The 13,822-nt window shown below is 36.8% G+C and overlaps 1 protein-coding gene across 1 annotated transcript in view; it reads right to left on the bottom strand.

The window, feature by feature from the left end:
• Positions 1-3,332: 3,332 nt before the first annotated feature.
• The window catches only part of LOC131807807 (serpin B6-like), a 74,447-nt gene continuing 63,957 nt past the window's right edge, over positions 3,333-13,822 (bottom strand). Inside the window, 2 exon segments of the mRNA XM_059133860.1 lie at positions 3,333-3,540; positions 3,543-4,384. Of these exon segments, the coding sequence (XP_058989843.1) occupies positions 3,473-3,540; positions 3,543-4,384 (910 nt within the window). The 3' untranslated portion in view covers positions 3,333-3,472.

Raw genomic sequence — 13,822 nt, 5'->3', positions numbered from 1 at the left:
CTGCAACTTTTTATGTCACTCAACAAATCCTACATTTCCGATCCTGTTCAAATGGAGAAAGAAATATTCTACGGGCTTTCCCTATGAAATATTACTTCTGCATTGCCTTCTAGCAGCTTTCAGTTTTAAAACTAAATGTATTTGATATGTAATAATTAACCAGAACCAGAGAATGGGTTATGTGTCCTGGTTCTATGTCCTCTCCATGACCTACTTTTACATCAAAATACTATACAACACCTAACATTTGAATTCTATTTCGTATTTGTCTTTGTGCTTTTGGGTCCCCTTCACTACAGTATAACTGTACTTAAAGTATCAAATATGGTGGTACTTTATAATGTTTTACAAATATTTTTTCCTGGAAAATATACTTAAATTTTAACTTGCTAAATGAGAGGCCTCTTTTTTTTTCTTTTTTTAACCTTCTTTGTAATTATCCTGAGTAATCAGAATTGTCATTAGTGAAACTACATTTGAGAGAGACTTTTGGATCCTCTTATATTCATTAAAGTAGAAATTATATCTTATAAGACACAGTTATTGTTTTACTATTATAAAACAGGGTATATTTGTTCTTAACCTAAGAGATACAGTTAAATAGTTGGCAAGGCTACTGTTGAAGATATTCTTTTAATTTAATAAATCACCAATTTGGGGGCACCTGGGTGGCTCAGTGGTTAAGCCTCTGCCTTTGGCTCAGGTCATGATATCAGGGTCCTGGGATCGAGCCCACATCAGGCTCTCTGTTCAGTGGGGAGCCTGCTTCCCCCTCTCTCTCTCTGCCTGCCTCTCTGACTACTTGATCTCTGTAAAATAAATAAATAAAATCTTAAAAAAAAAAATCAATCAATCACCAATTTGTCCTCTTAGGTTTTTTGATTTTCTCTCAAATAAGATACATGTTTTAAAGAAGTTTCATACAATCTAAGTAGTTTTACCTCTCTTTCCCAATATTCAACCAAGGTAGGTCTTATTTGATTATTTACATGCATTATTTCTATATTTCAATGGGGTGGTAAAACTAAAAAGAAAAAGGCATTAAATCACTTTTAATACTGTGGAGAATTTTTCAGAAAGAGTACGATTGAATTTTTCTAGGCCATTTTCATCCTGGATGAATATAATACTGTAATCTTATTGATTTATCATATTTAAATAAAGTCATCCACTCATTAATCCGATAGATAGTAATTTAAGTCATGTACATATAAAGAAATTAAACAATTATTACTTACTTTAAAGGGAAGGTAAAAGTTGCACCCTAACTCCAAAAAAGGTAAGTGGGATGAACCAAAAGCAATGGTTATACTATTCCATTCTTTATTACATGATGCATGGTATTTTATTTTGCTGAAAAACATCCTGATTGATGTGAACAAAATAGAAAAATAAAACATGAAATAATTGATTTTTTAAATCACCAAAAAAATCTTAGTATGTACAAGTGAAGAAGTGAAGAAATATCCTTGTATTTTCAGGATCTTCTTTATGTCAAAAAATATTTAGATAAGGGTCTAATATGAAGATATGACTATAAAGATATAAAGCAATTCAACTCCAGAAAAACGTGTAAATACATAAAAATATAAGTAGGATCACATGGTAGATAACAAATGAATTAGTTGTTATGCTCCACTAGTCCTGGACTGTACCAGTCTCCATTTATGCTACTATGTGTTTCCAGGCCATTTTTTGTATTTAACACTTTTTACATTTAATTCCCTTCTTCACAAAACTGTCAGATTTTCTGTTTTGTTTTACATTTCATCTGGCCCCCTGTTGTATCTATAAAGAGTAGTCAAATGCATGGTACCAATATGTGTTCAATCAATATGTATGGGAGACATCAATTCAGAAGCAACAGTTGGGAAAGTTAAAATAATATTAGAAGCACAACAGTTTATGTATTTCAGAAAGAAGGGGTTGGAGGAGCAAAGATGGCAGAGTAGTAGGAAGACCTTAGGCTTGCCTTTTCCTCCAAGCATTGCTAGCTAAGTATCAAATGATTCTGAATACCCAAGAAATTAATCTGAGGACTGACAGAACAAACTGCATAACCAGCAGGAGAGAAGAGGTCACATGGTGAAAGGTAAGAGGTGTGGAAATGTTGTTTGGGGGAGAAATGGTTTTGGGGTACTATGGAAGGAAGGGAGTCCTGGTCACCTAAAGAGAGAGAGCTTGGAGCACAAAGGGAATCACATAAAGAAAACTTGTCCCCAAAGCCACTGACCAGAAAAATTAAAGTGCTGAATTTCATGAGTTTTTACAACCAGGCTCAAAGACTACAGTTTTAGAGGTCCATGGCATGGCCAGTGTGAAGCCCTCATTGTGCTGCAGTACTCCTGGGGAGAAAGAGGGCAGAACGTATGAAGAATCTCCTGGGATGCACTGGGAGTGCACGATTCTCTGAGAGTGCATCTGGAGAGGTAGCATTGCTTCTCCAGGGACAAAAAGCCAGTGGGCACCATTACCCTCCCCCATCCCTCAGCATAGGTGCAGAGATACCAGCTGAGGGTGGCTAACCTGGACACCGGCTCCTTGCTGTGCTTTACTCCAAAACCTATGTCCCTATGCTTCGGTGTTATGGAACAAATCTGCATCAGTACCAGCACAGCAAGACACTTCCCCAGAGGACTAGTGTGGGTCTCTGCTATACCAGGTCCCAAAAGTCTGGAGTTTTAAAACTCAACTGGCCTGCCTGGAATAAAACATGGGTGTACTAGGGCCACCAGGTGGACAGGAAGCCTAGACACAGACAGGGTGAAGGCAAGGATCTGAGGTAAGCTGGGGACAGAAGAGGGGAGATTGTTTGCTCTTCTGGGAGGGCTTCCTGGACAGCAGCAGGTACAAACCCCACTCCAAGGATGAGGAAAGGGCTTACACATTTCTTTTCCTTGCCCCTGAACACAAACTAACTTCAGCACCACTGTGGTAGCCTAAGCAACTTATACCAAACCCTACTCCCTTGTGTTCTGCTGGTACTGTTTTTTTCCAGGCAAGCATATCTAAGAACCAGAGCAGCAGTCCCATCCTCCAAAACACCAGCACAAACCGCCCTCATGCACTGAGTCTACTGACCACAGAATTCTGCAAAGCTTTAGCTCTAATGTAAATAGCGTTAGGTAATTTTTGATAATCTTTGCTAACCAGACCAGGACAAACCTAGTTAAAATTCACCACACTTTGGCCAAGGTCCAAACACTCCCCACTGCATCAAGAGGAAACTGACCTGAGGGAAAGAGCAGCCAAAACTTAGCAGCAGAGCACATGCAGCCTATGCTGGAGACACTTCTTGAAGCACCAAGAAGTGGTGTTGTGTTTTTTTTTGTTTTTGTTTTTCCCAAAATCGGGCCTTTTATTTTTGGATTGTCACCCAAGGTCACTTTGCATAGTAGGCACATTGTGAAGAGTCAGGAAAAGCAGGCCAGCAGGGAAAGGAAGAGGACGCCATTTGGGACTGATTATGTCCTTACCGGGAGGAGAAGCGGCCACAGAACAGGATGCTGTTGGTCTTGCTGTGTTGGATAAAGAAGAGGAAGGGTGGTCGGCGCAGAACCGGGGCATGATTCTTGCACACCGCAACATCGTGATGGCCGCTGTGGCCGCCGCAGCCTCTGTGCCTTCCTTGTTCACCTCCATTAAGGCCTTGTGCACCACCCTGGACAGATACGGGTCTTTCCTGGACGACATCCCAGAGAAGTCTGCCTTGGCCTGCTCAAAGGCATCGGTCATGCCCAGAGAGCAAAGGACATTCTTCTTGTCGTAATCCTCCTCCAATTTAAATCTAGGGAGGAAAACGTCCACCTCTTCTTCGTCCAGCATGTCTGGCCTCATCCACTCTGCAAATTTCTCATAAGTGAGTTCTTTCTCCACCATCCTCAAATCCGGGTTTTCATCTAGAAGCATGATGATCATGTTCAGCTCTTTGCCCACAAAGGAGAGCACCAGAATTTTGGTGAATATTTCCTCTATATAGGCCATTTGAAAGGTAGATTTTTTAAACATCATCTTCACAGGTTTCTCCTCATTCTTGCTGACTTTAAATGGTCTTTCCATGGTCTGTGTTTTGTTAAACTGATTATCCCAGTATCTTTTGAAATAGATGGCATTCACCAGAATCAGATTAGTCATTGAATCCACTGAACCCAGAGACAGCAACTCTGTAATCTGTCCTTCCGTCTTTTCAGCCACCCAGGTGTTGATGTGTGCCCTGGTCTCTTCCGCAGCGGTATGAAAGTCGAGCTCTTCCATCTCAGCTTGGTAGAACTTGAGGCAGGAGTTTTTGAAAGACAAGAGGAATTCATGAGACTTGTCTCCAAAGAGGCTGTTGGCAGTTCTAAACAAGTACTGTGCATTGGTCCTGGACAATATATGACCTCTTCTTCATAAAGGCATCACAGGAGCAGGAAAAATAACAGGTTTTGGTAATACAAGGAAGGAGACAGAGATCTAAATACAATTCCAAGATGGAGAAATTCATCCCCAAAGAAGGAATAAAATGGCCAGAGATCTAATTCAAACAGATATTAGTGACATGCCTGGTCCAGAATTTAAAGCAACAATCATATGTATAATAGGTGGGCTTTAGAAAAGCACAGAATACACCACAGAGACCCTGCTGCAGAGATAAAAGACCTAAAAACTAGTCAGGCTGACATGAAAAATGCAATAACTGAGATCTGAAACTGACTGTATGAAATGACAAGAATGGAAGACACAGAGAAATAAATAAGTGATATTGAAGATAAAATTATGGAAAATAATGTGGTGGGAAAGAAGGAAAGAAAAATATTGGATCATAAGTGTAGACTAAGGAACTCAGTGACTCCATAAAGGGTAATAACATTCCTATCATAGGTGTCCCAGAAGAAGAAGAGATAAAAGCAGGCAGAAGGTTTATTTGAGGAATTTATACTTGAAAACTTTCTTAATCCATGACAGGAAACAGACATTCAAACCCACGAAGGACAGAGAATTCTCATCAAAATCAACAAAAACGGCTAACACCAAGACATATCTTAGTTATATTTGCAAAATATAGAGATAAAAAAAAAAAATCCAAAAACAGCAAGACAAAAGAAATTCCTCATTTAAAAGGGAAGAAAAAGAAGGTCATCAGCTTCTTTTTCCACAGAAATTTCAAAGACAAAAAGTCTATGGCATGATATATTCAATGTGCTGAAAGGGAAAACTATGCAACCAAGAATACTTTCACCAGCAAGATTATCAGTCAGAATAGAAGAAGAGATAAAGAGTTTCCTAGACAAGCAAAAACTAAAGGAGTTTATGACTACTAAACCAACCCTATAAGAAATATTAAGGGGACTCTTTGAGTGTAATAAGATCAAAAGTGACAAAGACTAGAAAGGATCAGAAAGGATGAATACCCAACTTTTGCATCAACATGGATGGGACTGGAGGAGATTATGTTGTGTGAAATAAGTCAAGCAGAGAAAGTCAATTATCATATGGTTTCACTTACTTGTAGAACATAAAGATTAGCATGCAGGACATTAGGAGAAGGAAAGAAAAAATGAGTAAGGGGAAATCGAAAGGGGAGATGAAGCATGAAAGACTGTGGACTCCAAGAAACAAATGGAGGGTTTTAGAGGGGAAGGGATAGGGGATGGTGAACCTCATCTCATGGTGGATATCAAGGAAGGCATGGATTGCATGGAGCACTAGGTGTTGTACATAAACAATGAATATTGGAACACTAGGAAAAAAAAAAAAACAAAAAAGAAAGGGATGGAGAAAAATCTCCAGAAACAATGCAAAAAAAAAAAAAAAAAAGGTAATAAAGGACACTATATTCACATCTATCAATAATTACTCTGAACGAAATGGACTACATGCTCTAGAAAAAAACCATAGGGTGTCATAATGGATTAAACACACACACACACAAGACCTATTTATACACTGCCTACAAGAGACTCATTTTAGACCTAAAGACACTTGTAGAGTGAATGTAAGAGGAAGAAAAAATATTTATCACACAAATGGATTTCAAAAGAAAGCCAGAATAGCAATACTTCTATCAGACAAACTAGATTTGATTTTATTTTTTATTTTTATTTTTTTTAAAGATTTTTCATTTATTTATTTGACAGACAGAGAGAGATCACAAGTAGGCAGAGAGGCAGGCAGAGAGAGAGGGGGAAGCAGGCTCCCTGCTGAGCAGAGAGCCCAATGTGGGGCTCGATCCCAGGACCCTGAGATCATGACCTGAGCTGAAGGCAGAGGCTTAAACCACTGAGCCACCCAGGCGCCCCAGACAAACTAGATTTTAAACCAAAGACTGTAAAAAGAGATGAAAACAGGCACAACATCATAATAAAGGGGTCTAACGAACAAGAAGATATAACAATTGTAAATTTTTATACCCCCAACACGGGACCACCAAATTTATAAAACAATAACATACATAAAGGAACTCATGGATAATAATACAATAAGGATTTTTATTGTTCCACTTATATCAATGTACAGATATCTAAGCAGAAAATTAACAAGGAAACAGTGGCTTTGAAAGACACACTGGATCAAATTGACTTAACATATATATTCAGAACATTTCCTCTTAAATCAACAGAATACATATTATTTTTGCATACAAATTGGGACATTCCCCAGAATATATCATATTCTAGGTCACAAATCAGGCCACCACAAACACAAAAAGATTGGAATCAGATCGTGCATATTTTCAGATCACAATACTCAAACTTTAAATCAACCACAAGGAAAAAAAAGGAAAAACATGAAAATTAAAGAACATCCTAATAAAGTACGAATGAATGAACCAAGAAATTAAAGAGATGAAGAAATTCATGGAAACAAATGGAAATGAAAATATAATGATCTAAAACCTTTGGGATGTGGCAAAAGTGGTCATAAGAGGGAAGTATACAGGAATACAGGCCTACCTCAAGACGTAAGAAAACACTCAAATATAACTAACCTTATACTTGAAGGAAAACTAACCTTATACTTGAAGGAGCTAGAAAAAGAACAAATGAAACCTAGAGCCAGCAGAAGAGAAATAATAAAGAGTAGAGCAGAAATAAAGATATAGAAACCAAAACAACAGGAGCACCCGGGAAACTCAGTGGGTTAAGTGTCTGACTTTGTCTCAGGGACCTGGGATCAAGCCCTGTGTCTAGCTTTCTGTTCAGCAGGGAGTCTGATTCTCCTTCTTCCTTTGTCCCTCCCCTTCCTGCTTGTGCTCTCTTTCACTCTCCCTCAAATAAATAAATAAATAAATAGATAGATAGATGTCTTTAAAAAATAGAACAGATCAATGAAACCAGGAACTGGTTCTTTGAAAGAATAAAATTGATAACCCTTTTGCCAGACTTATCAAAATGTAAAGAGAAAAGACCCAAATACATAAAATCATGAATTAAAGTGGAGAGATCACAACTAATACCACAGAAATACAGAAAAAATTATAAAAGAAAATTATGAAAAATTAAATACCAAAAAATTGGGGAATCTGGAAGAGATGGATAAATTTCTACAGACAAATAAACTGCCAGAACGGAAATAGGAAGAAATAAAAATCTTTAACATACTGATAACAGTAAAAACGTGAATCGGTAATCAAATATCTTCCAACAAACAAAAGATGAGGGACAGTTGACTTCCAGGGGGAATTCTACCAATCATTTAAAGAAGAGTTCATACCTATTCTTCTCAAATTGTTCCAAAAAATAGAAATGGAAGGAAAATTTTCAAACTTATTATACAAGGCCAGGATTACTTTGATTCCAAAACCAAAGACCCCATTACAAAAAGGAATTAGAAGCCAATATCCCTGATGAACATGGGAAATAAGTTTCTCAACAAAATACTAGCAAATTGAATCCAATAGTACATTAAAAGAATCATTCACCACGATCAAGTGGAATTTATTCTTGACCTGAAAGTTTACTTTGATGTTGGCAAATCAATCAGTGAGATACATCACATTAATGAAATAAAGGATAAGAATCATATTATCCTCTCAGTAGATGCAGAAAAATAAACAAACCAAAGCAAAAACAAACAATTGGGACTTCATCAAGATAAAAAGCTTCCTCATAGTGATAGAAGCAATGAGCAAACTAAAAGGCAACCTTCAGCATGGCAGAAGAGAGTTGCAAATTACATATCTGATAAAAGATGTTCAACATCACCCATCATCAGGTAAACACAAATCAAAACTACAAGGAGATATCATGTCACTCTTATTAGAGTGGTTAAAATGAACAACACAGGAAACAACAAGTGTTGGCAAGGATGTGGAGAAAGGGGAACCCTCTGACACTGTTGGTGGGAATGCAAACTCATGCAGCCACTCTGGAAAACAGTCTGGAGATTCCTGAAAAAGTTAAAAATAGAACTACCTAGCAATCCAACAATGGCACTACAGGTATATACCCAAAGGATACAAATGTATTGATTTGAGGGACACTAAAGTACACTGATATGTATAGCAGCATTACCAACAATAGCCAAATGATGGAAGGAGCCCAAATGTCTATCAACTGATGAACGGATTAAGAAGATGTGATATACATACAATGGAATATTACTCAGCCATCAAAAAGAATTGAATCTTGTCATTTGCAATCATGTGGAAAGAACCAGAGGGTATTATGGGAAGAAAAATGGTCATAGAAGAAAAACACCATATGATTCCACTCATATATGGAATTTCAGAAAACAAACAGATGTACATGGGGGGTAAAAGAAAGAGAAAGAGAGAAACCAGGAAATAGAGTCTTAACTATAGAGACCGCTGAGGGTTGCTGAACGGGAGGTGAGTGGGGGCTGGGTTTAATGGGTGATGAATACTGAGTATTATATGTAAGTGATGAATCACTTATACTGTGCATTAACTAGCTAAAATTTAAATAAAAACTTGAAACTAAAAACAAAGCAAAAAACAAAAGAAGGGATATGCAACACATTAGAGGCCCCCTGAAGCATCTGTGTGGAGACTGGGATGACATGTGGGTAGAATGGCAAATAGACCAGATGGTTTAAAATTGAGATTCACACGTGGATTACCAGGAGATAAACCAGAAATGACTTGTAAAGCAACATAGGTCACTGTGAATGCATGCTTTGGGGTTTGGCTCAGATCCAGCAATAGTAAAGATGTGAATAGAGAGGAAAAATGTATCTGACACAAGAATTACACTGTTTCCAACATGGAATGCCCTAATAAGGATACTTTTCTAATAAAATTATTTAACTTTGAATTATACTGTAAGTAAACAAATTGAGAGTGCACTGATTTGTTATGACTGAGTGTATGACTGAGGTAGTTTTTGTTTACTTCTTGTTCTTTTATTTGGTGGTGGTTGTTGTTGTTGTTTTGAATCTAATGTCCTGGCTAAGCATCTTATTTAGACTTGCTTATACAGCTAACTACCACTGTGCATAACTTCCAGAATGGGAAATTAGCCTGGCTAATTTAACAACCAGGATTCTAGTTTAATCCTGTTGATGTATTCCTGATAATTAACAATCTGTGAGCAGCTGCATTGTCCAATATCCAATATACAGTGCAAGGAAAATGATCATTTGTACATTGTGAATTTGGTGGACTAAATGAAAAAACACTTTTTTTATTAATAGCTGCAGTTTTCATAAATTTTATAAGTTAATAGGGTTCAATTAATGTTGCCAAGTGGTGTGCTTCATACATATGTCTCTGGGGTTTTGTGAAGTTGGGAAGAATGTATAATGAATGGTTGAGCAGTTATATTGGTACCCTAGTAATTAGAGAACGAGTAATTAATGTGCATCTGTGTTAGGCTCCTGGGTACTGTCAACGACCCTGTAGTGTGCAAAAAAGAGAAATTATGAGCTTGGCAGGGGAATACAGTTTTTCTCTTTTTCTTAAATTTTAAATCTACATCTGTGTTTAATTAGAAGAAGAAATGAATTCCCATTAACACCATTAGGCAACATGCTATGATTGGTTAAAGCCTACATGGACTGTGAAACTGATCTCGAAAGCTCAGGAGACTACAATGGGATTTTTTAATCTCAGAAGGATTTTATTTTTGAACAAAATTAAGATTCTGAATAGTTCACACCTGGCTATCTGTAGATTACCTTCTGCTCTTCACTCATGGCCACTTTCTAAAACTATGAATGGTCTAAACAAAAATCTACTAAGCAAAAATGACTTACCATATCCGTAAAAAAAATTTATTTTTCCTGTAAGGGGTGAGATACAATCCCATCACTTTGTGTTAGTCTCAGTATGCAAAAATGTCACAAATATTAATGGTGATATTACATACTTTACTGAAAGATAATAGTCACGGATGTTACAGATGACTAGCTATGCTGATGTTTTAGTTTCCAGAGAGATTCAAATTAAATTGCTTTTATCTTCTGAAGCAGAGTAACATTTCATATTCCACATGATAATGAAATGTATCCTTAGGGCAAGTAGTATGTCTGTACTTTTAAAATGAAACAGGCATGATTTAATTAGTAGGCAAGAACATAGGCCTAGATTTTAAGAGAAAGATGACTCTCCTGAGTGTTCTTGTTCAGTGGCCCTCTAAAATTCTGCTTTTGGGGAGTGCTACTGAATAGCTGTATTTGTAATTAAACATTGCCTTTGCTTAAAGTTTTGGTAGTATTCTGCCAAATATTCCATTGAGATATTAACTTGAAATGACAATATTCATTCATTCATATATAATTATGCTAGAAACTTGCTATGCACTATTGGCTATAAAGTTGGAATTTTGAGAGAAAAAGTTCAGTATTGGACATCAGCAAACAAATTATATAAACAGGTTAATAATAGTGGATAATTTCACCCATAGGAATGTTCAGTGCTTGCATTTAGATGTTAGCTTAAAAGCAAGACAAAAAATTATTTGTTACCTCCTATTTTAAAGATATAATGTTTAAGGAATATCTATCATAAATTTTAACCATTTCCTTAACACTTTTATTAAGTAAAATAATATAATCAAATGTACAGTACAAATTGCTAAGCTAATTTAAAAATCATAATCTCTTCTTTCCTTCTTGTTCTAATATTTGATGATTTGCTTAAGATTTAAAAAGGATTTATTTTAAAAAGTTGAAATATTGAAATGATAGCTTCATTTTAGTTTTCTGTATTATGTAAGTATTGTACTTTAGAAACTCTGGAGCCAATAGTTCAAAGAAGGAAATTGACCCTCTACTTACTAGATAATATGACCTTGATTAAATCACTTACATTCTATTCTTTTCCTTTCTTATCTTGAGAAAGTGAAAATAATAATGTCTATATCACAATGTTCATCAAAATGTGAAATGAGAATAAATATGCATGATGATGGTGATGATGACAATGAAGAAAATGATGGCAGCTAGAGTTGGTTAGATTATTACATGGTAGATCTCTCAAGAAGTAGAGGGGTACCTCGGTGGCTCAGTTGGTTAAGCATCTGCCTTAGCTCAGATCATGATCGCAGGGTCCTGATGATAAGGGAGAGCTAGGGTCTTGTCTCACAGAGTCAAAGAACGAATTGTTTAGACAAAGTAGAGTGAGCAAAGCAATAGAAGTTTAAGCAAGGATACAGAAAAAAGCTCTCAGGAGTGAGAGGGGTCCCAACAGGGCTGCCGCTGAGGGCTTTTAGGTATGGTCTTTTATAGAATGATAATCATGGAACCTAAATATTTTTAACATTTCTATTGTGATAACACCTTCAATGGCTTACTTTCTTTTTAGGGTCTTGTAATTCCTGATTGGTCACAAGTAGCTGTTATGACAAGACCTCACCTCTTCCGCCTAAGACAGGATAGTCTGGTTTGTTCTCTTGTCTCTGGTTTCCTTTTATCTCCCATATTTTTTTTTTTTTTTTAAATTTTGTGAGCCTGATCCCATGGTCCCCTACACATCTTTCTCTGCCTAGCCCCACCTGTCCCTTACTCACTGAGATTGAGCCCCATATCAGACTCTCTGCTCAGCAGGGAATCTGCCTCACCCTCTCCCTCTGATCCTCCTCCCTGCTTGGGTGGTATCTTTCTCTCTCTCTCTCTATACACACACACACACACACACACACACGTATATATGTATACACACACACATATATACACACTCTATATATATACACACACACTATATATAGATATCTATATATGTGTGTGTATATATATATACACATATATATGTATATATATAGATATCTATATATGTGTGTGTGTGTGTAGACATATATATATCTCAAATAAATTAATAGGAACTTTAAAAAAAAGTGAAATAAACTGGAGATGACCTTCAATTCTTTGCTACCCTTCCCTTTGCATGGTGGACTTGAATTCAATACTAATTAGATGTGGCCTGGCCATTTTAACTCTCTGATCAATTAAATACATCAAAAGTGAAGTTCTGGGACTCCTGAGGTAGGATCCTAAGAAGCTTACAATTTCCATAAAGCCTCTCAGAAAGATACCCACTTACAAGATGTCCCCTTCTGAAGTCTTTCTGCCTTCTCCATGCTGCATGGAGAAACTATACATAGTAACTCTGTTCAGAAGTCGCAAATACCCCTAAGATGTCTGCAAGCAGCAACAGTCCACCTTGTGTGTGGCCATTTTCACGTCTAACTCAAGCAATCGTTTACATAACAGTAGCCTCAACTAATATTTGAGTATCCCCACATGAGTAACTCTATATGATAACCTTCTAATTGAGCCTCTTCAATATATAGGACAGCAAAAGATAGGAAGGAATTGTCATTTTAAGATTTACACAGCAACAGCTAACTGTAACAACAAAAATACCATTACTTAAGCATTTTACTATGCCATTTGCTTCTTATAGAATCTAGGGTTCATCAAGTCCAGTAACTTGCCTCAGGTTACATAGTAAAAAGAATATAACAACAATAGCAACAACAACCATAATAATAAATGATAGCATTTAACATATGTCGATGTTCAATGTATTTTACATATTTTTATTGGACTATAGTTTCCACACAATGTTACATTAGTTTTAGTTGTACAGCATGGTGATTAGACAACTCTATATATTACGCTATGCTCACCTCAGGTATACTGATGTCACCATATAACCCTGTTATAATATCATTGACTGTCGGGTGCCTGGGTGGCTCAGTGGGTTAAGCCGCTGCCTTCAGCTCAGGTCATGATCTCAGGGTCCTGGGATCGAGTCCTGCATCGGGCTCTCTGCTCAGCAGGGAGCCTGCTTCCTCCTCTCTCTCTCTGCCTGCCTCTCTGCCTACTTGTGATCTCTCTGTGTCAAATAAATAAATAAAATCTTTAAAAAAAAAATATCATTGACTGTAGTCTCTATGCTGTGCCTTTTATCCCTGTGGCTTATTCATTCCCTAATTGAAAGACTGTACCTTGCACTCCCCTTCATCCCCTGCATTTTGTGTATTTTAACTCACTCAATCACCATATGGTTAGATTTCTTGCTATTATCAACTGCTTCATTTTCTATATAAAGAAATCGAGATGCAGAAAAAATAATTAATTTGGCCAAGAAATAACAGAACTGGAATATTACATTAGTGTGAAAAGCTTTATTTGGTTTTTTTTTTTTTTCATAGCATTGTGTCTTATATAGTTGATCTTGGATTTAAACCCATATGTGCTTGATTTTAAAGCCAATACACACTATGTTTATATCTTGGTTTCCCTATCATCTCATACACCTTGTAGAACTATAGTCCAAGTCAGCTAACCTGGCTAAACCCTGTATAGCTCTGACATTTCAGTTTGAACCACCATCTGGGTTTTGTTCATTTCATGTCTCCTCCACGCATTTGCAAGATCT

Source organism: Mustela lutreola, chromosome 1 (assembly GCF_030435805.1).
Source record: "Mustela lutreola isolate mMusLut2 chromosome 1, mMusLut2.pri, whole genome shotgun sequence".
NCBI classification, from domain to species: domain Eukaryota; kingdom Metazoa; phylum Chordata; class Mammalia; order Carnivora; family Mustelidae; genus Mustela; species Mustela lutreola.
Note: the sequence above shows the minus strand (reverse complement) of the source record. Positions and strands in the feature narration are given on the sequence as shown.